This window comes from Moschus berezovskii, chromosome 5, assembly GCF_049115385.1.
Source record: "Moschus berezovskii isolate FMDL1 chromosome 5, NW_MosBer_1.0, whole genome shotgun sequence".
Taxonomy (NCBI): domain Eukaryota; kingdom Metazoa; phylum Chordata; class Mammalia; order Artiodactyla; family Moschidae; genus Moschus; species Moschus berezovskii.
Genome location: NC_142464.1, coordinates 109,176,619 through 109,203,424, shown reverse-complemented (window position 1 = coordinate 109,203,424; position 26,806 = coordinate 109,176,619). Strand labels below are relative to the sequence as shown.

At 41.9% G+C, this 26,806-nt stretch overlaps 1 protein-coding gene across 5 annotated transcripts in view; it reads left to right on the top strand.

Moving 5' to 3' along the window:
- The window catches only part of WDFY3 (WD repeat and FYVE domain containing 3), a 280,291-nt gene that overhangs the window by 89,418 nt on the left and 164,067 nt on the right, over positions 1-26,806 (top strand). For 3 of the 5 annotated variants that reach the window (XM_055434540.2, XM_055434541.2, XM_055434537.2), the window contains 3 exons: positions 7-217; positions 18,812-18,935; positions 26,228-26,281. In XM_055434540.2, coding sequence (XP_055290515.2) covers positions 38-217; positions 18,812-18,935; positions 26,228-26,281 — 358 coding nt within the window. In that variant the 5' untranslated portion in view covers positions 7-37. The remainder of the gene's footprint in view (positions 1-6; positions 218-18,811; positions 18,936-26,227; positions 26,282-26,806) is intronic. The other 2 variants (XM_055434539.2, XM_055434538.2) reach the window with 1 other exon arrangement.

Sequence of the window (26,806 nt, the reverse complement as noted above, 5' to 3'; positions counted from 1 at the left end):
CTGCAGAATTAGAAGAGTTTATCACCACCCAGCCAAGATGAACATGGTGAAGAGGATCATGGGGCGGCCGAGGCAGGAGGAATGCAGCCCGCAAGACAACGCCCTAGGACTGATGCACCTCCGCCGGCTCTTCACAGAGCTGTGCCACCCTCCCCGGCACATGACCCAGAAGGAACAAGAAGAGAAGCTGTACATGATGCTGCCAGTATTTAACAGGGTGAGTCCAGGCTGCCAAGCACCTGGCTTTAGGATGGGGTGTTACTGTAGGAATCTTGAGACAACAAGAAGTCATGTTGTTGTTGTTGAGTTGCTAAGTCATGTCCAACTCTTTGCAACCCCATGGACTGCAGCACTCCAGGCTCCCCTGTCTGCCACTATCTCTCGGAGTTTGCTCAAACTCACGTCTGTTGAGTCAGTGATGCTATCTAACCATCTCATCCTCTGCTGCCTTCTCCTCTTCTTGCCTTCAGTCTTTCCCAGCATCAAGGTCTTTTCCAGTGAGCTGGCTCTTCTCATCAGGTGGCCAAAGTATTGGAACTTCAGATTCAGCACTGGTCCTTCCAGTGAACGTTCAGGGTTGATTTTCTTTAGGATTGACTGGTTTGATCTCCTTGCAGCACAAGGGACCCTCAGAGAGTCTCCTCCAGCACCACAATTTGAAGGCATCAATTCTTTGAATTGACAATAAGTCATAGGTAGGGAAATAAATGATAGAATGGGTTCATTATTGAGAAGCTTGATGATGTCATTCCTTACTTTCTCTAAGTATGCTCTAAGGCGATTTGATGTGAGATCTGGTCAGAATGAAGTCCTTTTATTTCTAATAGATCAAAGGAAGATTGTGAACATTTTGTAAAATGTTCCTGTAATGGTTGATCCTTGGAAGAGAGATAGGTTGTAAATGACCACTTATATTATTTCTGTTATCTTTTGAAGTGATGGTTTATGGCATCAAATGTGCAGTTGCCGCAGTGCTTTGTATACTTTGAAGAGTCATCACAGTTTACTTTGTTGTTTGGATTTTCTAGAAGAGATCTTGTGATAGGATAGTTAGTCAAAATAGAACTAATGTTTTAATGTGTTTTGTCTAGTTGATCACATGTAGCAGTCTTAGTGGGGATTTTTAGAATAATTTAAAAGTTTTTATCAAAAATGTATATGAACATAGTTTAAAAAGTCAAGTACTTCCAGAGGCTTATAGGGTCCTCTCCACTGCTAGCTGTTGGTGCCACCTTTAGCTCTTTCAGCTTTTGCATAGCATACTGTTACCGCTATTTCTTGATTATTCAGTTTTAATTGACTTCTTGTTGAGAAATAGAATAATTAGCTTTTCTTACCCCTCCAAACCATGCACACATACTTTTACTCAAACATGCTACCCTGCTCCTTTTCCTTCCCATACAAGCATACCATTCATTTAAGGAAGCTTCAGTGTTTATCCTCTGTTGACCCTGGTGTAAATATTATTCATAGAGGAACCTTTTAACAAACCACCACTATGTTCCATTCTTGCTTTCCTCAGACTTTGTGACGTAGCTGTCTCAGTTTCTGCCTTTCTTCCTGCCTCTTTTTCTTCCCCGTCTCTCTTTTCCTCTCCTTGGATGCGTCTCTGTCCGTCTTGCTCTGCTTCCCTCTGATTCTCTTTCTCCCGTCTCTGCCTGTCTCCCCGTCTCTGCCTGTCTCCCCGTCTCTGCCTGTCTCCCGTCTCTGCCTGTCTCCCTGTCTCTGCCTGTCTCTCCCCGTCTCTGCCTGTCTCCCCGTCTCTGCCTGTCTCCCTGTCTCTGCCTGTCTCTCCCCGTCTCTGCCTGTCTCCCCGTCTCTGCCTGTCTCCCCGTCTCTGCCTGTCTCTCCCGTCTCTGCCTGTCTCCCCGTCTCTGCCTGTCTCTCCCCGTCTCTGCCTGTCTCCCCGTCTCTGCCTGTCTCTCCCCGTCTCTGCCTGTCTCTCCCCGTCTCTGCCTGTCTCTCCCCGTCTCTCCCCGTCTCTGCCTGTCTCCCCGTCTCTGCCTGTCTCTCCCCGTCTCTGCCTGTCTCCCGTCTCTGCCTGTCTCCCCGTCTCTGCCTGTCTCTCCAGTCTCTGCCTGTCTCCCCGTCTCTGCCTGTCTCTCCCCATCTCTCCCCGTCTCTGCCTGTCTTTCCCCGTCTCTGCCTGTCTCCCCGTCTCTGCCTGTCTCTCCCCGTCTCTGCCTGTCTCCCCGTCTCTACCTGTCTCTCCCCATCTCTCCCCGTCTCTGCCTGTCTTTCCCCGTCTCTGCCTGTCTCCCTGTCTCTGCCTGTCTCTGCCTGTCTCCCCGTCTCTGCCTGTCTCTCTGTCTCTGCCTGTCTCTCCCCGTCTCTGCCTGTCTCTCCCCATCTCGCCTGTCTCTCCCTGTCTCTGCCTGTCTCCCTGTCTCTGCCTGTCTCTCCCCGTCTCTGCCTGTCTCTCCCCATCTCGCCTGTCTCTCCCCGTCTCTGCCTGTCTCCCCGTCTCTGCCTGTCTCTCCCCGTCTCTGCCTGTCTCTCCCCGTCTCTGCCTGTCTCCCCCCGTCTCTGCCTGTCTCCCCGTCTCTGCCTGTCTCTCCCCGTCTCTGCCTGTCTCCCCGTCTCTGCCTGTCTCCCCGTCTCTGCCTGTCTCTCCCCGTCTCTGCCTGTCTCTCCCCGTCTCTGCCTCTCTCCCTGTCTCTCCCCATCTCTGCCTGCCTCCCCATCTCTGCCTGTTTCTCCCCATCTCTGCCTGTCTCCCCCCGTCTCTGCCTGCCTCCCCATCTCTGCCTGCCTCCCCGTCTCTGCCTGTCTCTCCCCGTCTCTGCCTCTCTCCCCGTCTCTGCCTGTCTCCCCCCGTCTCTGCCTGTCTCCCCATCTCTGCCTGCCTCTCCCTGTCTCTGCCTGTCTCCCCGTCTCTGCCTGCCTCCCCGTCTCTGCCTGTCTCTCCCCGTCTCTGCCTCTCTCCCCGTCTCTGCCTGTCTCCCCCCGTCTCTGCCTGTCTCCCCGTCTCTGCCTGCCTCCCCGTCTCTGCCTGTCTCCCCCCCGTCTCTGCCTGTCTCCCTGTCTCTGCCTGTCTCTCCCCATCTCGCCTGTCTCTCCCCGTCTCTGCCTGTCTCCCCCGTCTCTGCCTGTCTCCCCCCGTCTCTGCCTGTCTCCCCGTCTCTGCCTGCCTCCCCGTCTCTGCCTGTCTCCCCCCGTCTCTGCCTGTCTCCCCGTCTCTGCCTGTCTCTCCCCGTCTCTCTCGCTCCCCGCCTCGCTCTCCTGTTTCTCTCTGTCCCTCTCTCGGCCTCCCCTACCCCGCTTCTCTACTCTCCCTTGTCTTTCTTTTTTCCTGTGTCCATGACTCACTGTCTCCCCTCAGAGTTTCACTGGTCTCTTTATTGTTTGTTCTCTGTGTCTGTTAGTCTTTCTCTGTGAGAGTTTCTAGATTCTTTTTCTCATTATTTTGAAATTTTATGGAGGTTTTGTGTGAATTTCCAAGCTTGTACTTTTTATTTCTGGTGAAATATTTTGAAATATTTCTTTGTTAATATTCTTTCCTTTGTTTTAAATGTTCCCCTTTTCTGCAACTCTATCAATCAAGTATTAACTTTTTGGGATTAACCTTGTGCTATCATATTTTAATTTCCTTGAACTCTTATTATTTTTAAATTGTGCAATATCTCCTTATCCCTCGGAAAATATTAAAGCTTTTTCAAATTTTCTCATGTCTCTTTCATTGTTATTTTCTCCAAATTACTGTTTTTCTTTGTTTATTTTACTTTCATATTGTAGTAGTCTTCAGATATCTGATGATAATTGTCTGTACATTGATATTTAAGAATGAGGTGTTGAAACACTGATTGAAAAGTGTGTGTGCACTGGTGAGACTTTTCCAGTGGTAAGATGGTCTGGCTGGATAAGATGTGGAGACCCTTAGCCTAGGATATGTCGATATTCCGGGAAAGCGTATTGTTCAGTCTCCTGCCTGAAGCATGCATTTGTTGTTATTCAGTCGCTAAGTCATCTGCGACTCTTTTGTGACTTCATGGGCTGCAGCACTTTAGTTTCCCCTGTCCTCTGCTCTGTCCTGGAGTTTGCTCAATTCATGTCCATTGAGTCAGTGATGCTATCTAACTGTCTCATCCTTTGCCACCCACTTTTCCTTTTGCCTTCACTTTTTCCCAGCATCAGCGTCTTTTCCAAAGAGTGGGCTCTTCTCATCAAGTGGTCAAAGTATTGGAGCTTCAGCTTTAGCATCAGTCCTTCCAATGAATATTCAAGGTTGATTTCTTTTAGGTTTGACTGATTTGATTTCTTTCCAGTGTTTACCTGCTGGTGTTTCCTTAAAGCTAAATTGAAGAACAAGACTGATGTTTCATGTTCAGCAGATAGACTTTCACTTCGTCACCAGTTTGTAGCTGTCAGTGTTCTTGGTTGCTCCTTTCTGGGGTTTAGACCTTCAGGTGTCTCCTGGACTTGGGAGGGGCTGTCACCTTCAGTTTCTCGGCTGTAAATAAGAATATCTACCTTGTGGAGTTGGTGTGAAGATTAAGTAAGAGAATATACTTAATGCACTTAACAAATGTTTGTCCTGGGGAACTCATGTGTCTGTTATTGTTGTTATGGCATTAAAAATAAAGACATTACAAGATGAAGGAAAGATTATAAGCTATTTATGCTGAAATGATTTCATATTGAATATGTGCTGAAATACATTCGGTTTATGTGTTATTCATACCAAACTAAAGGCTAATTTGACAGCAGAGAGGAGGGACAGACTCTACATATTCTGTGTTTATTTGTTTGCTTGTCTCTTCATGTATTTTGTTACTGTGTGTTACTGAGTCATTCCATGAATATGTGTCAAACAAACAAATTGTGCTGTACACTGTACTCTACGTTGAAGTTATGAGATAAGATAAAGTCCAGTTTTGTGAATCAGAAGTATCATGAGGAAGATAAACATGACATGTAATTCTGTTGGAGAAGAGATGAACACATAAACAGATAATGGAATAACAAAGAAATGTAGTATTAGAGATACAGGAGAGTCTTATGGCACCCCTGAAAGGAGAGTTACCTGAAAGTCTATGGGGAAGTCAGGGCAGGGAAATGTCTTTTGAGAATGTGATGTGATTCTTGAATCCTTATAAGATGACCATTAGCCAGATTGGAACTAACTGGGCTAAATTAACCAAGAAGGTAGAGTAAGAAGTTCAAGCCTGAATCAAAGTAAATTTCACAAACATGCTGATGTGTGTGAGCATCTGTAAGTGGTCTAAGAAGTTGATTTTATATCAAGAAGGGGTAAAAAAATGACTATCAAGATTGATAGGAGCTACATCATGACAGGTTTTATGTCATATTAAGAGCTAATACTTTTTCTTGGAGGTTTGCAGAACCAATGAAGTATTCTCAGCAATAGAATAAGGAAGAAGAAAGAGCCAAAGTGAGGCTTTCTCTTGTGTTTCTAATTTGAGAAATTGGGTGGATGTTTTTCCTAGTAGCTGAGAAACAGAGGTAGGTGATAGACTCAGTTTGGGGTATTGAGTCCACGCTATCTGTGAGCTTCCCAGGTGGAGGTATTCAGCAGGCAGTTAGAAGCTCAGGTGAGGGGGTGTGGCTAGATACTTACTTTGGGGACCACTTCAGAGATGTGGTCGTTGGAACCCTAGAAGGGGACCAAGCACTACTCATGCCTCCCCCTACGCCAGGAGCAGAAGGCTGAGGATGAACCATGGAGAATATGAATGTTTAATGAAAGAAGGGGGGCCCATAAAGGATATAGCACAGGAACTGGTCAGTAGCAGTACAAGCAGAATCAAGAGAGGGTGATTATGGAACTCAAGAGGTAATAGTTGCGAGAAAAAGCATTCATCTGTGTGCAGTAGAGAGACCAGCAAGATGGAGACCTAAACATGTGCTTGAGGTTTGCCAGTTGGAAAGTTACTAGAAGGGCAGCATCAGAAAGCAGTATGTTGAGCAGTGAATGGGAAATGAGAAGAGACAGTGTGGATTCAGCTTGTGGAAATGTGAGAGAAAAGAGGATGGACGAGATCGATGGAGGTGACTCTGGCAATAGGGAGTTTGTGTTTGTATATTTCTAGTGTTTTGCTATGTTGTTAAAAGTGGGAGAGATCCAGGCATGATCATAAAGAGAAGGGAAGAAAAAAGCACAGGGGGAAATCAAATTTTTAAGAGAGTGAAATTTAGTGAAGAGAGTCAAATTACAGGTGGGTGAGTGAGCCTTGACAGTGATAAAGAATCCTCCTGCAATGCAGGAGATACAGATTTGATCCCTGGGTTGGGAAGATCCCCTGGAGGAGGAAATGGCAACCCACTCCAGTATTCTTCCCTGGGAAATCCCATGGACAAAGGAGCCTGGTGGGCTACAGGCTACAAAGAGTCAGACATGACTTAGCGACTGAGCACGTCCAAGTGAGCTTTGAACAAGAGAGACACTGTGTGCTGTAGGAAAGCCTGTAGTTTTGTTGGGTGTGAACACAGATTTGTAGTGAAGGTGGTGGAAAGTTGAATAAGATTTTGCATGATGACCTCTTCAATAAAAAATGTCTGTGAAAACTCTGGGGTCAGTAGGTCGAATAGGGGACTTTAGGAAGTTGTGATAGTTTGGAATATTAACGAAAGGGAATTGAGAAAGATAATTGAAAAGGGACAACAGAAGACTTAGAGTGTTTAGGGCCCAGTGAAGGTTGGAGATAGTACATTTGTACTGGATCTTACCCATGCAGGCGTGTGACTTTGCTTGTGCACTTACAAAGCAGCGTGTGTGTGGAAGTAGAGGAGACAGATATGTGTTTGCTCTCTTGGGGCTGAACTTTTTCAGGGTTGATAAAGCAGAAGGGCAGGAGTATAGGGACAGAGCATAGTAAGAGATCTAACTCACGTATCACCCTTGAAATTGGGTGGGATGAAACAGGAACAGAGCGTGGTCATTTTTTTGCTCTCAAGATAAAAGGCCCAGAGTGTTGGAAAGAGATGATGATAGAGTAGGAACACAAGGAGAGGTGGGTAAAGGTTTAAATTTGAGATAGCCATTTTGAAAATGAGAGAACTGATTACAGAAAAGCTATTGTTTTAAAACCCTGTTGAGGTAGCAGTCATTAATTTTTATTACAGCCTGTTCTGGAAAGTTGGCTTTATTTTGAATGCTTTTGTTTTTGTTTTGTATCAGTGTCACAATGTACTTACTGTTGGCTACCAAGGAGTCTGAGGTCACTTCCTTCTCTCAGACTTATGAACACTGACAAGGTGATGATAATGTTATGAGTAGTTAGCACAATTGTTATTCTCAGCAGTTAACAGAAATTTGTAAGTCATATCCTGGATGTGTGTCCCCTGTATTTCATCAGTTAAGCTTCCACAGTCAATTAAGTGAGTCTTAGACTGCTGCTGCTGCTGCTTAAGTCGCTTCAGTTGTGTCTGAGTCTGTGCAACCCCATAGACATAGGCTCTGCCGTCCCTGGGATTCTCCAGGCGAGAACACTGGAGTGGGTTGCCATTTCCTTCTCTAGTTCATGAAAGTGAAAAGTGAAAGTGAAGTCGCTCAGTCCTGTCCGACTCTTAGCGACCCCATGGACTGCAGCCTACCAGGCTTCTCCATCCCTGGGATTTTCCAGGCAAGAGTACTGGAGTGGGCTGCTATTGCCTTCTCCGGAGTCTTTGACTAGAGTAATCTAAATAACTTGACTTTTTTTTTTTTTTAAGAACATTGAGATACTTTAGTGGTTATTCTTTATTGCTTAGACTGTTTGTCCTAGTTCTCTTGGTTCTGCGCTGCCACAAGTCTCTATTCTTTCAAACCAGAAGTTTTTAGTTGGTTAATTAAAAGCAGATATATATGTATGGGATTTCCCTGGTGGTCCAATGGCTAAGACTCTGAACTCCCAATGTAGGGCACCCAGGTTCGGTTTCTGGTCAAGGAACTGGATCTCACATGCCACAGCTAAGACCTGGTGTGGTCAAATAATTTAAAAATAAATATTAAAAAATTTTAGGTCAAAAGCACATATATATGCACTGCCTTAAAGCTCTAATGAGGAACGCTGGGCTGGAAGAAGCACAAGCTGGAATCAAGATTGCCGGGAGAAATATCAATAACTTCAGATATGCAGATGACACCACCCTTATGGCAGAAAGTGAAGAGGAACTCAAAGGCCTCTTGATGAAAGTGAAAGAGGAGAGTGAAAAGGTTGGCTTGAAGCTCAACATTCAGAAAACGAAGATCATGGCATCTGGTCCCATCACTTCATGGGAAATAGATGGGGAAACAGTGGAAACAGTGGCTGACTTTATTTTTTTGGGCTCCAAGATCACTTCGGATGCTGATTGCAGCCATGAAATTAAAAGACGCTTGCTCCTTGGAAGGAAAGTTATGACCAGCCTAGATAGCATATTGAAAAGCAGAGACATTACTTTGCCAACCAAGGTCTGTCTAGTCAAGGCTATGGTTTTTCCCATGGTCATGTATGGATGTGAAAGTTGGACTGTGAAGAAAGCTGAGCGGTGAAGAATTGATGCTTTTGAACTGTGGTGCTGGAGAAGACTTTTGAGAGTCCCTTGGACTGCAAGGAGATCCAACCAGTCCATTCTAAAAGAGATCAATCCAGGGTGTTCATTGGAAGGACTGATGCTAAAGCTGAAACTCCAATACTTTGGCCACCTCATGCGACGAGTTGACTCACTGGAAAAGAGTTTGATGCTAGGAGGGATTGGGGGTGGGAGGAGACGGGGACGACAGAGAATGAGATGGCTGGATGGCATCACCGACTCGATGGACATGAGTTTGAGTGAACTCCGGAAGTTGGTGATGGACAGGGAGGCTTGGCGTGCTGTGGTTCATGGGGTCTCAAAGAGTCGGACATGACTAAGCGACTGAACTGAACTGAAAGCTCTAATACAGTGAGTGATTTAAATATCATAAAGGTTCATTCAGCTCTTTTTTTTTCTTCTTTTTATTGTACATCACTTGATTGCATTTTTTACAAATTGAAGGTTTGTGGTAACCCTGCATTGCCAGATGCCACTTAGCATTTTTATAATTTGATTATTTTTTTTATTGAAGTATAGATGATTTACAGTGCTGTTAATTTCAGGTGTATAGCTCATTCAGTTATATGTTTGTGTATGTGCATAGTCTTTTCAGAGTCTTTTCCTTTACCAAATAGAAAGTTATTTTTGTACCATTGTGACCAATTTAAAAATATATATATAAGTTGTATTTGTATGTTCTGTTGAGTTCATGGCTTATCGTTTACAAACTAAAATTGTTCTTAGATATTATATCCATTAAATTTGGAAATCGATAGCCATATTTATTTAATGTTTGGCCATTTGTACATGAACACTCTCCACTAGTAAGAAACAGCTTGGATGAGTGAATAGCTCAGTAAGGCTCCAGACTTCCTGCCATGATGGCCAAAAATGAACTGTGTTGTTGATTTTTGAGACTTTGCTGGATTAATGCTACTGCTGCTATTCGGAGAAGGCAATGGCAAGCCACTCCAGTACTCTTGCCTAGAAAATCCCATGGATGGAGGAGCCTGGTAGGCTGCAGTCCGTCGGGTCGCTAAGAGTCGGACAATGGCAAATAAACCATATTACAGTTAGGCACGGACATTTATCTGCAGAATCGTTTCCAGAGTGTGTACCGTAGTGTTATTTCAGTGTGTGATTTTGGCCTTTAAGAGACACACGGTTGAGAAGTGGCATGTGTTGAGTCCTTTTTCTGGGCCAGGACTCATGCTGGGTTCTTCAGCTGCCTCCTGTAGTCATCATCACAGTCCAGCAAAGACACTGCTGGTCTCCACCCTCTCACAGATTCTCTCAAACTGAAGGATTATGGTGAAGTCTGAAAATAGCTGGGTAATATTTAATCAGCATTCTCAAAGATAATTAACCTTTAGTCCCAAGAACAAAAGCTTACAGAGAAAATATTTCATTTAAGCTTATTAAAAAATGAATAGCCTTTTCGTCATCTAAAAATGAACTAGCATTGTTAATTACTTTGGTATATGTTATCAGACTTCATTGTGTATATTATAATCTTTACCCTGGATCTTCTTTTAGAAACTCCCCTTGTTTTTGAATTTGCTTCTGTATTATATTCAAGAAACATCTAAGTTGAATCCAGTGTCTGTTTCTTATCCCTCACAACTAACTTTTTCTGCCTGCATTGTTGGAGACCCAGGTTCTATTTCTGGGTGATCTCCTGGAGAAGGAAATTGGCTACCCACTCCTGTATTCTTGCCTGGAGAATTCCATGGACAGAGGAGCCTGATGGGCTATTCATGAGGTCCTGAAGAGATGAAAACGACTAGGCACGCACATGCACAATAAAACTTTTTTGAATAGCTTCATTCAGTAACAAATACATGCTGAGCCTCTGCTTTCAGCATTCCATTAGAAAACACCATTCATTTGTTCTCCCCAAGTATACCAAAAATATTTAGTTGAGAAGCAGCTAGGAAATTTTCTTAAGTTTATTTAGATGGATGTTAAAAATGACCCTTCTAAAAACAAGTCAAACCGTGGTAATTCCCTCTTAAGAAGAACACTGTGCAAACTTGTAGTGCTAGGGTTCCTGTGAAGTTAAATTAAGGCAGTACAGATAATTATGAGTGACTAAGAGCACAGCTCGGAATCAGACAGATCTAGTTTTCAATTCTCTTGCTGCTACCTCCTGCTGTCTACCTTCTCTAACCCTTCATTTCCTTATCTGTAAAAGGGGAATAATGTGCAGGATTTAATGAGATTTGAATGACATTATATGTCAAGTGCTATGCACACTGTAAATGCTCATTTTGTGATAATTATTGTTATTTTTATTAAATTTGCCAGAAGTTTTGTTTCTCAGTACTGTTGTTTTCATCTGGGTGTGAAAGTCTGTTCCCTCTGAGGTGAATGTATTGCCGACCAGTTCTCTCTCTCAGCTCTCTGCTTTGATAGATGAGGGAACTAAGAATAGGAAAATTTTGGCCAGAGACCTTGAGGGCATAAAGAGAATTCTAGCTGTGAGCTTCCCTCTCTGTGGCACATAGGTGCACGATTGAAGCATTCTCTGTTTCCCACTATTTGTGGAAGGTGGTGAATATGTCCCCAGTATTTTAAGCTTTGATTGTTAAAGTCAGTCACCAAAAAAATCTCTTTACTACCTGCTGCTGCTGCGTCACTTCAGTCGTGTCCGACTCTGTGTGACCCCATAGACAGAAGCCCACCAGGCTCCCCCGTCCCTGGGATTCTCCAGGCAAGAACACTGGAGTGGGTTGCCATTTCCTTCTCCAATGTGTGAAAGTGAAAAGTGAAAGTGAAGTTGCTCAGTCGTGTCCGACCCTTAGCAACCCCACGGACTGCAGCCTACCAGGCTCCTCCATCCATGCGATTTTCTAGGCAAGAGTACTGGAGTGGCTTGCCATTGCCTTCTCCGTTTCCTGACACTTGTAGTATTATCGAAACTGGCAGATGCATGTTTTCGTCGCTGAGCTTCTCCAGCCTCATCCTGCACCATTTCCTCTCCCAGTTGAAGCACCCCAGGTTCACCCCCTTTTGATCTGTCAGTGCCCTTTCTCTCACCCATGCTGAAGCCTCAGCACAGTTCTTCTCACTGCCTGGGACTCTCTTTGCTTGGCTTTTTGAATTGTGACCTTTTTTTCATTATTCAGTATCATCTTTCCAGGCCAGTGTCATCTTCTCACAGAGCTTTTTTTTTTTGGGGGGGGTGGGTCCTTGGTTGGTGGCTTTTTTATTATTTTCTAATTGGAGTTTAGCTGCTTTACACCATCGTGGTTATCTTGGTCGTGGAGATCTCTTGTATAGTTTTACTGTGTATTCTTGCCACCTCTTCTTAATATCTTCTGCTTCTGTTAGGTCCATTCCATTCTGTCCTTTATTGTGCCCATCTTTGCATGAAATGTTCCCTTGGTATCTCTGATTTTCTTCAAGAGATCTCTAGTCTTTTCCGTTCTATTGTTTTCCTCTGTTTCTTTGCATTGATCACTGAGGAAGGCTTTCTTATCTCTCCTTGCTATTCTTTGGAACGCTACATTCAAATGGGTATATCTTTCCTTTTCTTCTTTGCCTTTCCCTTCTCTTCTTTTCACACCTATTTGTAAGACCTCCTTAGACAACCGTTTTTCCATTTTGCATTTCTTTTTCTTGAGATGGTCTTGATCCCTGCCTCCTGTACAATGTCAGGAAACTGTAGCCATAGTTCTTCAGGCACTCTGTCTATAAGATATAATCCCTTGAATCTGTTTGTCACTTATACTATATAATCCTAAGGGACTTGATTTCAGTTATACCTGAATAGTCTCGGTTTTCCCTACTTTCTTCAATTTAAGTCTGAATTTGGCAATAAGGAGTTCATGATCTGAGCCACAGTTAGCTCTCGGTCTTGTTTTTGCTGACTGTATAGAGCTTCTCCATCTTTGGCTGCAGAGAATGTAATCAATCTGATTTCAGTGTTGATCATCTGGTGATGTCCATGTGTAGAGTCTTCTCTTGTGTTGTTGGAAGAGGGTGTTTGCTATGACCAGTGCATTCTCTTTGCAAAACTCTATTAGCCTTTGCCCTGCTTTATTCTGTACTCCAAGGCCAAATTTGCCTGTCACTCTACGTATCTCTTCACTTCCTACTTTTGCATTCCAGTCCCCTGTAATGAAAAGGACAACTTTTTTTGGTCTTAGTTCTAAGTCTTCATCAGTTCAACTCAGTTCAGTCACTCAGTCGTGTCCGACTCTTTGTAACCCCATGAATCACAGCACGCCAGGCCTCCCTGTCCATCACCAACTCCCGGAGTTCACTCAAACCCACCTCCATCGAGTCGGTGATGCCATCCAGCCATCTCATTCTCTGTCGTCCCCTTCCCCTCCTGCCCCCAGTCCCTCCCGGCATCAGTCTTTTCCAGTGAGTCAACTCTTCACATGATGTGGCCAAAGTATTGGAGTTTCAGCTTTAGCATCAGTCTTTCCAATGAACACCCAGGACTGATCTCCTTTAGAATGGACTGGTTGGATCTCCTTGCAGTCCAAGATTCTCGAGAGTCTTCTCCAACACCACAGTTCAAAAGCATCAATTCTTCAGCGATCAGCTTTTTTCACAGTCCAACTCTCGCATCCATACATGACCACTGGAAAAACCATAGCCTTGACTAGACGGACCTTGGTTGGCAAAGTAAGGTCTCTGCTTTTTAATATACTATCTATGTTGGTCATAACTTTCCTTCCAAGGAGTAAGCGTCTTTTAATTTCATGGCTGCAATCAGCATCCGCAGTGATTTTGGAGCCCCCAAAAATAAAGTCTAACACTGTTTCCCCTGTTTCCCCATCTATTTCCCATGAAGTGATGGGACCAGATGCCATGATCTTTGTTTTCTGAATGTTGAGCTTCAAGCCAACTTTTTCACTCTCCTCTTTCACTTTCATCAAGAGGCTTTTTAGTTCCTCCTCCCTTTCTGCCATAAGGATGGTGTCTACGTATCTGAGGTTATTGATATTTCTCCCAGCAATCTTGATTCCACCTTGTGCTTCTCCAGCCCAGTGTTTCTCATGATGTACTCTGCATATAAGTTAAATGAGCAAGGTGACAATATACAACCTTGACATACTCCTCTTCCTATTTGGAACCAGTCTGTTGTTCCATGTCCAGTTCTAACTCTTGGTTCCTGACCTGCATACAGGTTTCTCAGGAGGCAGGTCAGGTGGTCTGGTAGTCCCATCTCTTTCAGAATTTTCCACAGTTTGTTGTGATCCACACAGTCAAAGGATTTGGCATAGTCAATGAAGCAGAAATAGATGTTTTTCTGGAACTCTCTTGCTTTTTCCATGATCCAGCGGATGTTGGCAATTTGATCTCTGGTTCCTCTGCCTTTTCTAAAACCAGCTTGAACATCTGGAGGTTCACAGTTCACGTATTGCTGAAGCCTGGCTTGGAGAATTTTGAGCATTCAACCTCAACTTCTTCGGCATTATTGGTTGGGGCATAGACTTGGATCACTGTAATATTGGTTTGCCTTGGAAATGAACAGAGATATTTCTGTCGTTTTTGAGTTTTTATCCAAGTACTGCATTTCGGACTCTTTTGTTGACTATGATGGCTACTCCATTTCTTCTAAGGGATTCCTGCCCACAGTAGTAGATATAATGGTCATCTGAGTTAAATCCACCCATTCCAGTCCATTTTAGTTCACTGATTTCTAAAATGTTGATGTTCACTCTTGCCAGCTCCTGTTTGACCCCTTCCAATTTACCTTGATTCATGGGCCTAACATTCCAGGTTCCTATGCAATATTGCTCTTTACAGCATCGGACCTTGCTTCTGTCCCCAGTCACATCCACAACTGGGTGTTGTTTTCACTTTGTTTCCATCTCTTCTTTCTTTCTTACGTTATTTCTCCACTGATCTCCATAGCATATTGGGCACCTACTGACCTGGGGAGTTCATCTTTCAGTGTCCTATCTTTTTGCCTGATTTTCATACTATTTGTGGGGTTCTCAAGGCAAGAACACTGAAGTGGTTTGCCTTACCCTTCTCTGACCACATTTTGTCAGAACTCTCCACCATGACCTGTCTGACTTGGGTGGCCCTACATAGAATGGCTCATAGTTTCATTGAGTTAGACAAGGCTGTCATCCATGTGATAGGTTCCCTTGGTTTTCTGTGATTGTGGTTTTCATTCTGTCTGCCCTCTGGGGAATAAGGATAAGAGGCTTATGGAAGCTTCCTGATGGGAGAGACTGAGAGAGACTGACTTGTGGGGGAAACTGGGTCCTCTTCTGATGGACGGGGCCATGCTCAGTAAATCTTTAATCCAATTTTCTGTTGGTGGGAAGGGCTGTGTTCCCTCCCTTTTGTTTGACCTGAGGCTAAACTATGTTGGAGGTAATAAAGATAATGGTGACCTTCTTCAAAAGGTCCCATCCCAATCCTGCAGCAGGCCACCACTGACCCACACCTCAGCTGGAGAATCCTGGACACTCGTGGGCAAGTCTGGGTCAGTCTTTTGTGGGGTCACTGATCCTTTCTCATGGGTCCTGGTGCATGCAAGGTTTTGTTTGTGCCCTTCAAGTGTCTGTTTCCCCAGCCCTGTGTAAGCAGGGCTATGGTGGGGTTAATGGCGACCTCCTCCAAGAGGGCTTATGTCTTACCCTGGTCTGCTGCACCGAGAGCCTCTGCCCTGCGGCAGGCCACTGACCCATATCTCTGCAGGAGAAGTCAGGTGGACCTTCGGAAGTATCACTTCAACAGAGCTAATGGAGGTGATGGAATTCCAGTTGAGCTATTTCAAATCCTAAACAATGATGCTGGGAAAGTGCTGCACTCAATATGCCAGCACATTTGGAAAACCCAGCAGTGGCCACAGGACTGGAAAAGGTCAGTCTTCATTCCAATCCCAAAGAAAGGCAATGCCAAAGAATGCTCAAACTACCATACAATTGTACTCATCTCACATGCTAGTAAAGTCATGCTCAAAATTCTCCAAGCCAGGCTTTAGCAATACATGAACTGTGAACTTCCAGATGTTCAAGCTGGTTTTAGAAAAGGCAGGGGAACCAGAGATCAAATTGCCAACATCTGCTGGATCATCAAAAAAGCAAGAGAGTTCCAGAAAAACATTTACTTCTTCTTTATTGACTATGCCAAAGTCTTTGACTGTGTGGATCACAACAAAATGTGGAAAGTTCTTAAAGAGATGGGAATACCAGACCACCTGACCTGCTTCCTGAGAAATGTGTGTGTGGGTCATGAAGCAACAGTTAGAACTGGACATGGATCAACAGACAGGTTCCAAACAGGCAAAGGAGTACGTCAAGGCTGTATATAGTCACCCTGCTTATTTAAGTTCTGTGCAGAATACATCAGAAGAATCGCTGGGCTGGATGAAGCACAGGCTGGAAACAAGGTTGCCAGGAAAAATATCAATAACCTCAGATATGCAGATGACCCCACCCTTATGGCAGAAAGTGAAGAAGAACTAAATAGCTTCCTGATGAAAATGAAAAAGGAGAGTGGGAAAATTGGCTTAAAGCTCAACATTCAGAAAACTAAGATCATGGCATCTAGTCCCACTTCATAGCAAATAGATGGGGAAACAATAGGAATGTGAGAGTTGGACTATAAAGAAAGCTGAATGCCAAAGAATTGATGGTTTTGGAACTGTGGTGTTGGAGAAGACTCTTGAGATTCCCTTGGACTGCAACCAGTCCATTCTAAAGGAGATCAGTCCTGGGTGTTCATTGGAAGGACTGATGCTAAAGCTGAAACTCCAATACTTTGGCCACCTCATGCGAAGAGTTGACTCACTGGAAAAGAGTCTGATGCTGGGAAGGGTTGGGGGCAGGAGGAGAAGGGGACGACAGAGGATGAGATGGTTGGATGGCATTACCTACTCAATGGACATGAGTTTGAGTGAACTCCGGGAGTTGGTGATGGACAGGGAGGCCTGGCGTGCTGTGATTCATGGGGTCGCGGAGAGTCGGACACGACTGAGTGACTGAACTGAACTGAACTGAATTAATTTTTAGGAGCAAAATATACATCAATTTATTTTGAATAGATTGAATAGTTGTCTACTTTAAATCAGTTTGACAAAAACTTAAGTTTGCTTAAGCATTGCCTGAGCAAAATATACAAGCATTGCCTGAGCAAAATATACCGTTATTTTATAAACATCTTCAGTAGGCAGTTACATATTCATCTCTGGGTGCAGGTAGGAAGGCTATTCAAGTTTGTGTTGTTAGGTTTCTTGATTTCTAATCTATCTCCAATTTTTTAAAGAACATGGGTCTTATTTAACAGGCATCAGAGAGTAACTGTAAGCACATAATATCAGAATTCCAGCAGAAAAACAATTTGTTAAGGAATTCCTGAAGAGAACAGTTTATTTGTTCTTTGAGATAATTTAAAATTTTGTGTCAAGTTAACAGACTACCTGCATAAAAGTACACCCTGTAGACTTGATTTATTATTGTTTGTTAGGTACTTCCTGCTCTATTTGAGTGTGATTGTAAGAAACATGATATCTCTTGTAAGAGTGTAAGAAACGTTTCTATTACAAGGATATAAGTTATATTCTTTTATTAGGATCCTTGGAAGAAAACTTTTATAGTATGAGGAGTAGGAGTACTTTCTTAAGTATGTGTTTTTCTTACCCAAGGACCTCGTGTACCATATAATTCACTAGGTTTTTTTGTCCTGTGTATTTGATCCGAACTTCATGACTGAAATGTGGCAAACATAGAAGTCTTTTTCCAGTCCATGTGCCTAATCTTGATTTTTTTTTTAATTTGCTTATTTTTGTTTTTGTTACTTTTTGTTTATTGTGCTCAGTCAGTAAGACGTGTCCAACTCTTTGGGACCCCATGGACTGTAGCCCCCCAGACTCCTTTGTCCATGGGATTTCCCAGGCAAGAATATTGGAGTGGGTTGCCGTTTTCTCTGCCAAGGGATCTTCCAGACCCAGGGATTGAAACCACATCTCCTGTGTCTCCTGCACTGGCAGGTGGATTTTTACCACTGAGCCATCTGGGAAGCTTTTGTTTATAACTTGTGTCCTTCCATGCTACCTAAAGAGTTTCTAGAATTTGGTTGAATGGGCAGGCAGCATGTAAACAACCATATTTAGGGAACATCCCTTTAAAAGGTAGGGTGCTGGCTTAGCAAGGAATACAATGCTGAGTGAGATATATTTCCTCCCTTTTAGTGATATTTGAAGAGAAAATAAGAGTACAAAATACTGTTTAATTTTTTAATAGATAGCTATTATTATAGTGTTAGGAGACACAGAATTCCCTTTTAGCTCTAAAGAGATTTTTTAAAAATAATATTCCAGATGCATCCAGTTATATCGCTATTACAGTACTCTTTATGTAGTACAGTCAGTTCAGGTTTTGTTTTCTTATTGTCTTTGCTGAACCTTTCCAGTTTAATGGTGATTTATTCTTTATTAAAGAATAATTTTATTTATTTTTGGCTGTGCTGTCTTTGTTGCTGCGTGGGCTTTTCTCTAGTGGCGAGAGGGGGTACTCATCGTTGGGTGTATCGGCTTCTCATTGCAGTGGCTTCTCTGGTCGTGGACCATGTGCTCAAGGGCCTTAGACTTCAGCAGTTCTGACTCCCGGGCTCTAGAGCACAAGCTCAGTAGTTGCGGTGCATGGGCTTAGTTGCTCAGAGGCATGTGGGATTGTCCCAGATGAGGGATTGAACCCGTGTCTCCTGCATTGGCAGGCAGATTCTAATCCACTGAGCCACCAGGGAAGCCCTGGTTTATTCTTAAGTACATTTATTGTAGATTTTTTTTTAGGTATATTTAATGACCTTCACATTCATATTCTTTATTCAAATCTTTTGGCTAACTGTCTTGTTTTGGGAATTATTGAGGTTAGAATTTAGAAAGTCTGATATACAAGTTTGGCAAATTCTTTATTTTAGCCTAGGACTTAGCACTAGATAAGTCCCTGCTTTTTACCCTCTGATATGTCTTTTTTTTTTTTTGCCATCAAAGGAATTTATGACTTTTCTCTAATTTTTTAATTTAGATTTCTTCAGAGAAATTATATTTTCTTAAGTTTATTAGTAAGATTAATTCAAATTTGATAGATAAGTGATTTTTGGCTTTTAGATTTCATTTATTTACTCATTCATTCCACAAATTATTTTACATGCATAAGAAAATGTGGCTAGGTGCGATTTATTGAAAGAGCTGTATTTTAAGCTTATTCAGATCCGAAATAACTGTGCAAGCATTTACTTTTTCTGAACTTGATTTTCAGGTCACACCACACTTTTAAAAGCACACAATAGAAGAAAAAAGTTGACAGGGCTGTATTAAAAATGTCTTTGTCATCCACAGGTTTTTGGAAACGCTCCGCCAAATACAATGACAGAAAAATTTTCTGATCTGCTGCAGTTCACAACACAAGTCTCACGACTGATGGTGACAGAAATTCGAAGGAGAGCATCAAACAAATCCACAGGTATTTATCACAGAAACCAGCAAAAACTGATTTATTTGAAGGGACAGTTTGGTGAAAGTGCTATTAAAACCAAGCAGAAAATTGACCCAATTCTAAGCTCAGAGGTTGTAATGCTGTTTCCCATTCCCTTTCTTATGGTCACACGCTTCTGTTGGTATCAGCATCTTATACTCTTAGGTGGAGTGGGTCTGCTTCCCGTGGACCACTACTACCCCAGCCCTCACCCTTTTAACACACTCTGTTTCCTTCTGAACAAGATCCAAATTCCTAGCATGACATTCAGCACAAACTCAGGGTCTGGAAATACACACACACACTTATACACATACACTCTGGAAATACACACACACACTGGAAATATACACATGCGTGCACACGTGCGCTTGCCTACCCTTTTATATTTCTTGTTATCTTTTTCTGTTATATTTCAGTGTATTTCAACCAGATTGAGTTGCTTGTAGTCCTGTGTGTGTGCTTTTTTTCTGTCCCTGTGATGCATCACCAAGGAAGATGCATCACCCCAGTCTTAGTGCATCTAAATCTCAGCTTGGATTAAGTCACACTTCCTAGACAGTGTTTCTTGATTTCCTTAATCAAAGAAACAGTTCTCTCTTCTTACCTATTGAGCTCCCCAAGTGATGTTTATGTATGCATCTTTCTAGTAGGCCATCTTTCCTCTTTCCAGTAGACCCTAACCTGCAGTCTTTACCACAGGCCTGTACACAATAGGCCTTTTGTAATCACTGCCCGAATAACTGTTCTTACTCATAATTAGGTAATTTTAAATTTCATAAACTATTATTCCTTTTAATCAGGATTAAAATAGGCTGTTTTGGTTGTAATTACCATTAGTCATTTTCTAAAGCAGCAATATGTTTGAAGGACTTTACCTTAATTTTTACCTCGTTGTTTTGGTTTTGTAGCAATTGTTTGAGGGATTGCTTTCCTACGGAAGCATTAGGCCAAGAAATCAATAATTTAAGTTTTGCCTCTACTATCTGTTTGGAAAATCACTTACCTTTTCCATCGATCAAATTACTATTTTTCCAATAGTGACAGTACTGCCTTTGCTATATAATACTATTTTTTAATTTAGTTTTTATTTCTATTTTTAAAAGTATACAGATGCATGGTTTTAAGGGTCAAATAGTTTATAGATTTATTAAAAACAGTATCTCCCTTCCACCATCCTGCTTCATCCTCATTTTTCACTCTTAAGATGCAGTGACTTTTTACATCTCTTAACTATTTTTCATATTTACTTCTCTGTCTATAACGTGCTTACAGTGGGTGCCCTTGATTTTTCATATTTAGATTCTATCTTCTGACTTCCCACAGAAGCAGTGAGACTTTTAAGTTCACCACCAGTACCCCACAGATGCACACTTCTGTATCCCCATATCATTCTATCACAATTTGATTAGCTCGGTATTCATTATAATATTGTGTCTGAAAACACTATGCAAAGTTGAGCCATATGGTATACTCCGATTACACTGCCTTTCTGGAAAACTGCCCCACTTCTATCACTAGTTAATAATTACCTTTTTAAAAAAAAAAAAACAAAACTAGGTTTTCTACATTTTCATTAATACATTCTTCCTCCCCTACTCCTATGTTTTTCTGAATTTCCCCTTAATATGACTGAAGGCATCAGATGTTCTGTCAATTTCATTTCCTTGCAAATAGCTCTTCCAGAACCTTCTGCCTGCTTTGATCTGCAGTAGTTGCTCTTTTGGCCAGCTGGACGGCTGTCATTTTTACATCTTAACTCACATCATCCTTGGATGTCTTTCTACTTCTTTGAGATAGAGACTTGGTTTCCTGAATCTCACATCTTTTTTTCTCAAGTTAACTTCCTCATTTTTGGTAACATATCTTTTCCAACAGCTTCCTGAGAAAAAGATGCATTACAGTTATCATTTTTGATTTTGGGTTTTTTTCTTTGTTTGTTTTTAGAAATCTCTGAGTGAAACTTTCTTTGGCTCTTGCTGTGTAAAATGAGTTCCTTCCTCTTATCCAAGGAAGGTGATAAGTTTATGGTGACAAGCTTTCAGGTACCAGGGCTTTGAACAGACTTTATCACGTCACATAGGATGACTTTCTTGCAGAAAGGGGGAAACTCATAGAACCAGGCTTCAACAGGACAAAAGAAGTCACAGATCCATCACCCTCATCACCTCACAGAGAAGTGTGAATGGGATATTCCACCTGCCCAGAGCATAAATGCAGTCTTAACGGTGAAGAAATGCAAACTGTGATCTAAACTTTGAGTTCTGGATCTGAGTCCTTTTTTGTTCGATGTTTGTAGGAGTTGTGTGAGAATGCTAGCTGTTTAGTTCCAAGATATTTGGGGGCCCAGAGGAAATTACAAGTCCTCCTACAGAGAATAGAAGCTGCGACGGTTGAGCTTGGGTGCAGCACCTCTCGGAGTATGGGCAGTGGTAGGTCTTAGCTGGTCCTTCTCCCGGCAGCCCAGGGTGATGTCTCAAGGTCATTTTGGAAAACCTCACGGCTTGCTTGACATTTATCCCCGTTTCAGTGACTACGTCAAGTTCTGGATTCAAAATCATTTTATCTCAGAATTTAAAAATCATTTCTCCATCATATTCTAGATTCCTGTTCTCCTGTTGAGAAATCTGAAGCTGTCTAGATTCTCAGTTCTATCTCTGTGGCTTTTTTTGTTTGTTTTTGCTTTGATTCTGTTTTTTATAGAAACATTTAAAATCCTATCATTGACCCTCCTGTTCTAAAATTTCATGATAACGTGCCTTGGAGTGGACTTATTTTTGTACATTATGCTGAGTACACTGGACCTGGGAGTACATATCCTTTAATTTTGAGAAAGTTTCGTGAATCATTACGTAATAATCGCCTCCCTTCTCTTCTCTCTTTCTTGTCGGATGAACCCCTAAGTCTCTTTCGTTTGCTTATCTTTCCTCACTGGTTTTCTTTTTTTAAAAAAACCTCTATTTGCTGAAAGAGCTTTACAGTTTTACCATCTATTCCTTGTATGAGTTTGGTTTTTTGTGACATGATACTTTTAATTTCTAGAGGGTCCCCCTTCCCCCACCTTTATTGGTGCTGGTTTTTTCTTAGCTCTCTGAGGGGGTTTTGAGTTTTTTTTTCTTCCTCACTAGTCTGTTTCTTTCCGGTTTTTTGTTGTTATTTAGCTTAATTTTGTCTCAGTCTTTTAAAGAATGTCCTCACATGTCTCACCCTTGGCCCTCTGCTGCTGTATTAGAATGGAACCTTGGAAAGTTGCCAGGTAGCTTGCAGTTGTGGGTGGAGCCTGCAGCGGTGGCCTCAACCCAGGGTCATCTTGCTGAGCCATTCTCTTGACCATCTTTCCCTTGAGCTAGACAGTCCCTGGAAAAGTGTGTCCAGTCTTTACTTAGACAGTATATGTCTGACTGTGAACACTTTAGAAGCTAAGTAGGAGAAAGGTCTGAGGACCCTCAGCATTTACTACATGAGCTTTCTACTTCATCTTTGATGCACCCACAACTGTGCTTGCTGTAATATCATTGGCCCCCTTCCACCCCGGTCCAGACACCCTCTGTTTTTCCTTGTAGTGACTAAGTCTCCAGTCCAGTACCCGCACAGTAGCGAGGATCTGGGCTGTGGCTGCTCTTGCACATACTACTACTTCACCGATCCTTCTGTCCCACATTCACTTTTGCTTCTAAAGGTACTTAGTGCCAACAGTTCTTTAGCGTCTGGAAAGTTCTGTTGTAGTTATTTGCTTTTGTATTTTCCTTGCTATTGCTTTAAGATTTGGGAGTTTGCTAAATCAGTTACCACTAAATTCTCTGCTGTTTTAGTATCCAAAATGTTGTTGTTTTCACCTTTCCTGGGGTTTTGTTTTGTTTTGTTTTAGTTCTTATGGGTTTATGCTTTTTACAAAGTCCTTTTAAACAACAATTTCAGTGGGTGTATTAGTTTGGGCTGCTGTAACAAAATAACATAGACCAGTAGCTTAAACAACAGGAATTTTTCTTCACAGTTCTAGAGGTTGAAAGTTTGGAATCACGGTGCCAGCATGATTGGTTTCTGGTGAGATCTCTCTTGCTGGCTTGCAGATGGCTTCTTTCCCCATGTGGCCTCACCAACAGAAGAGAGAGAGTTCTCTGATGTCTCTTCTTCTAAGGGCATTAATCCCACCATGAGGGCCCCATCCTCCCGAAGACTGAACCCAGTTACCTCCCAAATGCTCCATCTCCAAATTCCTTCACATTAGGAGGTTAAGGCTTCAAATATGAATTCTGAGGGGACACAATTCACTTTATAGCAGCAAGGTTTTAGGATGGAAAAGAGATCATTATGGAGTCTTTGGAGCAACAGCCATTAAAGTACTTTTAAATTGATAACCAAAATCTCTTATTAATCAGAAGCAGTACATTATATGAATTGATGCATAGCTTTTAAAGTGAGGCGGTTTTAATTATATTTGTACTCCTTGAAGCAAGTCTAGTGAGAGATGATTAAAATAGTTTAAGGTAACTTTCCTATCTGTTCGCTTCTTCCACCCAAAATGGAGTTGCATACTTTTTTTTATCTTTATTGATTTCAGTTGCTCCTATGGAAGTGAAAAGTCTGTCTAAAATATAAGATTTGTGTGTCGTATGCCTTTTTGACTATTTTAAATAGGTAGTGTGAAGGGAAATTTCTTCGTCACTTGTTGACTCTAGTCATTGCCATTTCTTTCTGGTGTGATGTTTCTAGATTAGAAAAAAGAATTCCAAAGCTTATTTATACTCTTGTCTGTTGCTGTCTTTATGAATACTTAATCTGCATGTTTGTAGAAAAATACTTTTCTGCATTGGAGATTTGTTATTCCTAAATCTCTTTACAATTTTATATCTGTAGGGCTATTTCTTAGAAATAATGAAAAGTATCTTAAATGGATGAGAAGATGTTTCATCGTTAATTACAGTAGTCATTACACAACCTTTTTTTCTTTTTAAACTCTATTTTGAAATACTTTGGGACTCACCAGAAGTTGCAAAATAGTACATAGTCCTCTGTCTCCATACCAGTTAGTAGTAACTCAGTCATCTTAAATGCTTCCTTTAGAGCTTCCATCATCATCTGAAAGTATCATGTTTATTTAGTTATTTAACTTTATTGTCTGTTGTGTTCTCACCTTTATGACCTAAAAGAATGTATGTCATAGACTTCTTGTTGTTCAGTCGGTCAGTCACGTCTGACTCTGCGACACCATGGACTGCAGCACACTGGGCTTCCCTGTCCATCACCATCTCCCGGAGTCTGCTCAAACTCATGTTCATTGAGTCAGTGATGCCATCCAGCCATCTTGTCCTCTGTCGTTCCCTTCTCCTCCTGCCTTCAATCTTTCCCAGCATCAGGGTCTTTTCCAGTGAGTTGACTCTTTTGCATCAGGTGGCCAGAGGGTATTGGAGCTTCAGCTTCAGTCCCTCCAATGACTATTCAGGATTGATTTCCTTTAGGATTGACTGGTTTGATCTCCTTGCAGTCCAAGGGACTCTCAAGAGTCTTCACCAACACCATAGTTCAATAGCATCAGTTCTTCAGCGCTCAGCCTTCTTTGTGTCCCAACTTTCACATCCATATGTGATAACTGGAAAAACCATAGCTTTGACTAGATGGACCTTTGTTGGCAAAGTAATGTCTCTGCTTTTTAATATGCTGTCCAGGTTTGTCATAGTTTTTCTTCCAAGGAGCAAGTGTCTTTTAATTTCATGGCTGCAGTCACCTTCAGCATTGATTTTGGAGCCCAAGAAAATAAAGTCTGTCGCTGTTTCCATTGTTTCCCCATCTATTTGCCATGAAGTGATGGGACCAGATGCCATGATCTAGGTGCTCAATAAATTTTTTACTGACTTTGCCATAGAATTTCTCTGCTTCCCCTCCCTCCCCATCATGCTTTGAAAATTGGCAGAGTGTTAGAAAAGCCAGCTAACGAGAGAAAAGCATAGTTTTGGAGTAGCTCCTAAGTTAGCCTTGAAGTAAGAACTCTTGCTTTTGGAATCTTTCTTCGTTTCTTTCATTTTCAGTCTTGAACATTGGAAGTTTGATCAATGTTGTTATCAAAAGTACTTTCATGGAGATTTTTTTGGTCTTTTCCTATGAAAGAAATTCTAGATTTTGAGGTGCTGGGTGCATCCTGAATCATTTTCTTCTTGCATATCCTGTTCTGGTTCTCTGCTTGATTGATCAGTGATTTTTATTGGTAAAAACATATAACATGAGATGTGCCCTCTTCACAAAATTTTACATGTACAATACAGTTAATTGTAAATACAGTGTTGCACAGCAGGTCCCAAAAACCGTTTCATCTTCAGAAGCTGTAACTTCATACGCATTTATCAGCAACTTCGCTTCCTTGTCCCAGCCTTTGGCAACACCATTCGACTTTCTGCCTCTGTGAGTTTAGCTGCTTTCAATACCTCATGTAACCGTTTATAGGAAGTTATCATTGAAAGTAATTTTGTTAAGATAACATGCACGTAATTTTTGTCCAAAAAAAGGCAGGTAGAATGAACCCTCTGTTCTTCTTTTGAAGATTGGGTCTATTTCTTGTGCGTCAGAGCAAGTTTATTTTTCCAGGACTCCTCTGAACTTAGTGTGAGATACTTACTTCGTTTGTTACCTAATCACCTTTCACATATCAAGTCTTTTTACCAGATCGCTTCCTACGTGCGTTATAGATATATCAGGAAGAACCATGCTTATTAGCAATTCTGTTGTTTAGCCCTATCCATCAGAAGTTAGTAAAAGGTGAAAGTTTTAGGTAGATCAGCATGCAGAATGAATGCATGGGCTGATTTGTAATACATTAGTCCTCTTCTCTTGGGCTCTTAATTTTGACTTAGTTATTACGTTCCTGTGATTTTGTTAAAAATATGTAGTAACTCTCATCTAGTTTGAGAAAATATATACTTTTGTGGCCATATTGTGTACAGGGCATGGCTTAAGACTTTTCTCTGTCTCTTCTAGTTATTTGTTAAGTTCAGCCTACGCAGCTGCTTAATTCTTAAGGTGCTTAACGTCATGTGGTCGATTTACATCACTGGAAAAGAAAATTCCCATCTGTGTAAAAATAGTATCTTCAGCTTATTATTGAGGACTTTGCTGTATGCTCGGTGCCACCGTTATGCCCAATGGTGCAATCCCCACTGGGCAGCAGCCCAGTGATAGAGAAGCCAGGGATGCTGACCTCAGTTGGCACCTTGTCCAGCATCTTGTGGCTTGATTAGTATAATGTAGTGAATCCCAAAGTAGACAACCTAGCCTTTTTTTTTAAACAGAAAAACAGTGTGTCCCGCTCTCCTCCAAGGATTTCAAAGCCACAACACCTTCAGGTAATTTCATTCCCAAGCTGTGGTTACGTATTATCAAATGGAAAGATGCATGGGAGCTATGAGTTCCAAAACTGTTTTCTCACTAACGTGAAAGTGGATTCCTTTTTTTTTCTTTTTCCGGAATGGGGAATGGTGGAAACGGGCGTTTGGGGCTTGGTTACATTATTAATGAGAGAAGTGTAATAGTACTATTGATGTACCTCACATTATTATCCTGAAGGAAAAGTTTGAATATAACTATGCTTTAAATGGACTTTGCAAGGGAACAATTACTGTATTACACTTACTACTAACACATTTTGTGTTCTGCTTGTTCTGAATGCTGTCTGATTGAGTTTACTTGTATTCTCTCAGTGTAGACTGGGAACTTATATTTCCTTGAAAACTGTCTGCATTCTATTCTTACTTAATCTAATAATGAGCTCTGTTAACTCCATTTCTGTAATTTTTAGCCTAACTACATGCATTGAAAGGCAGCATGAAAGCTAAAGCTTAAATCAAATGATTGGCAACTCTCAAGATGGG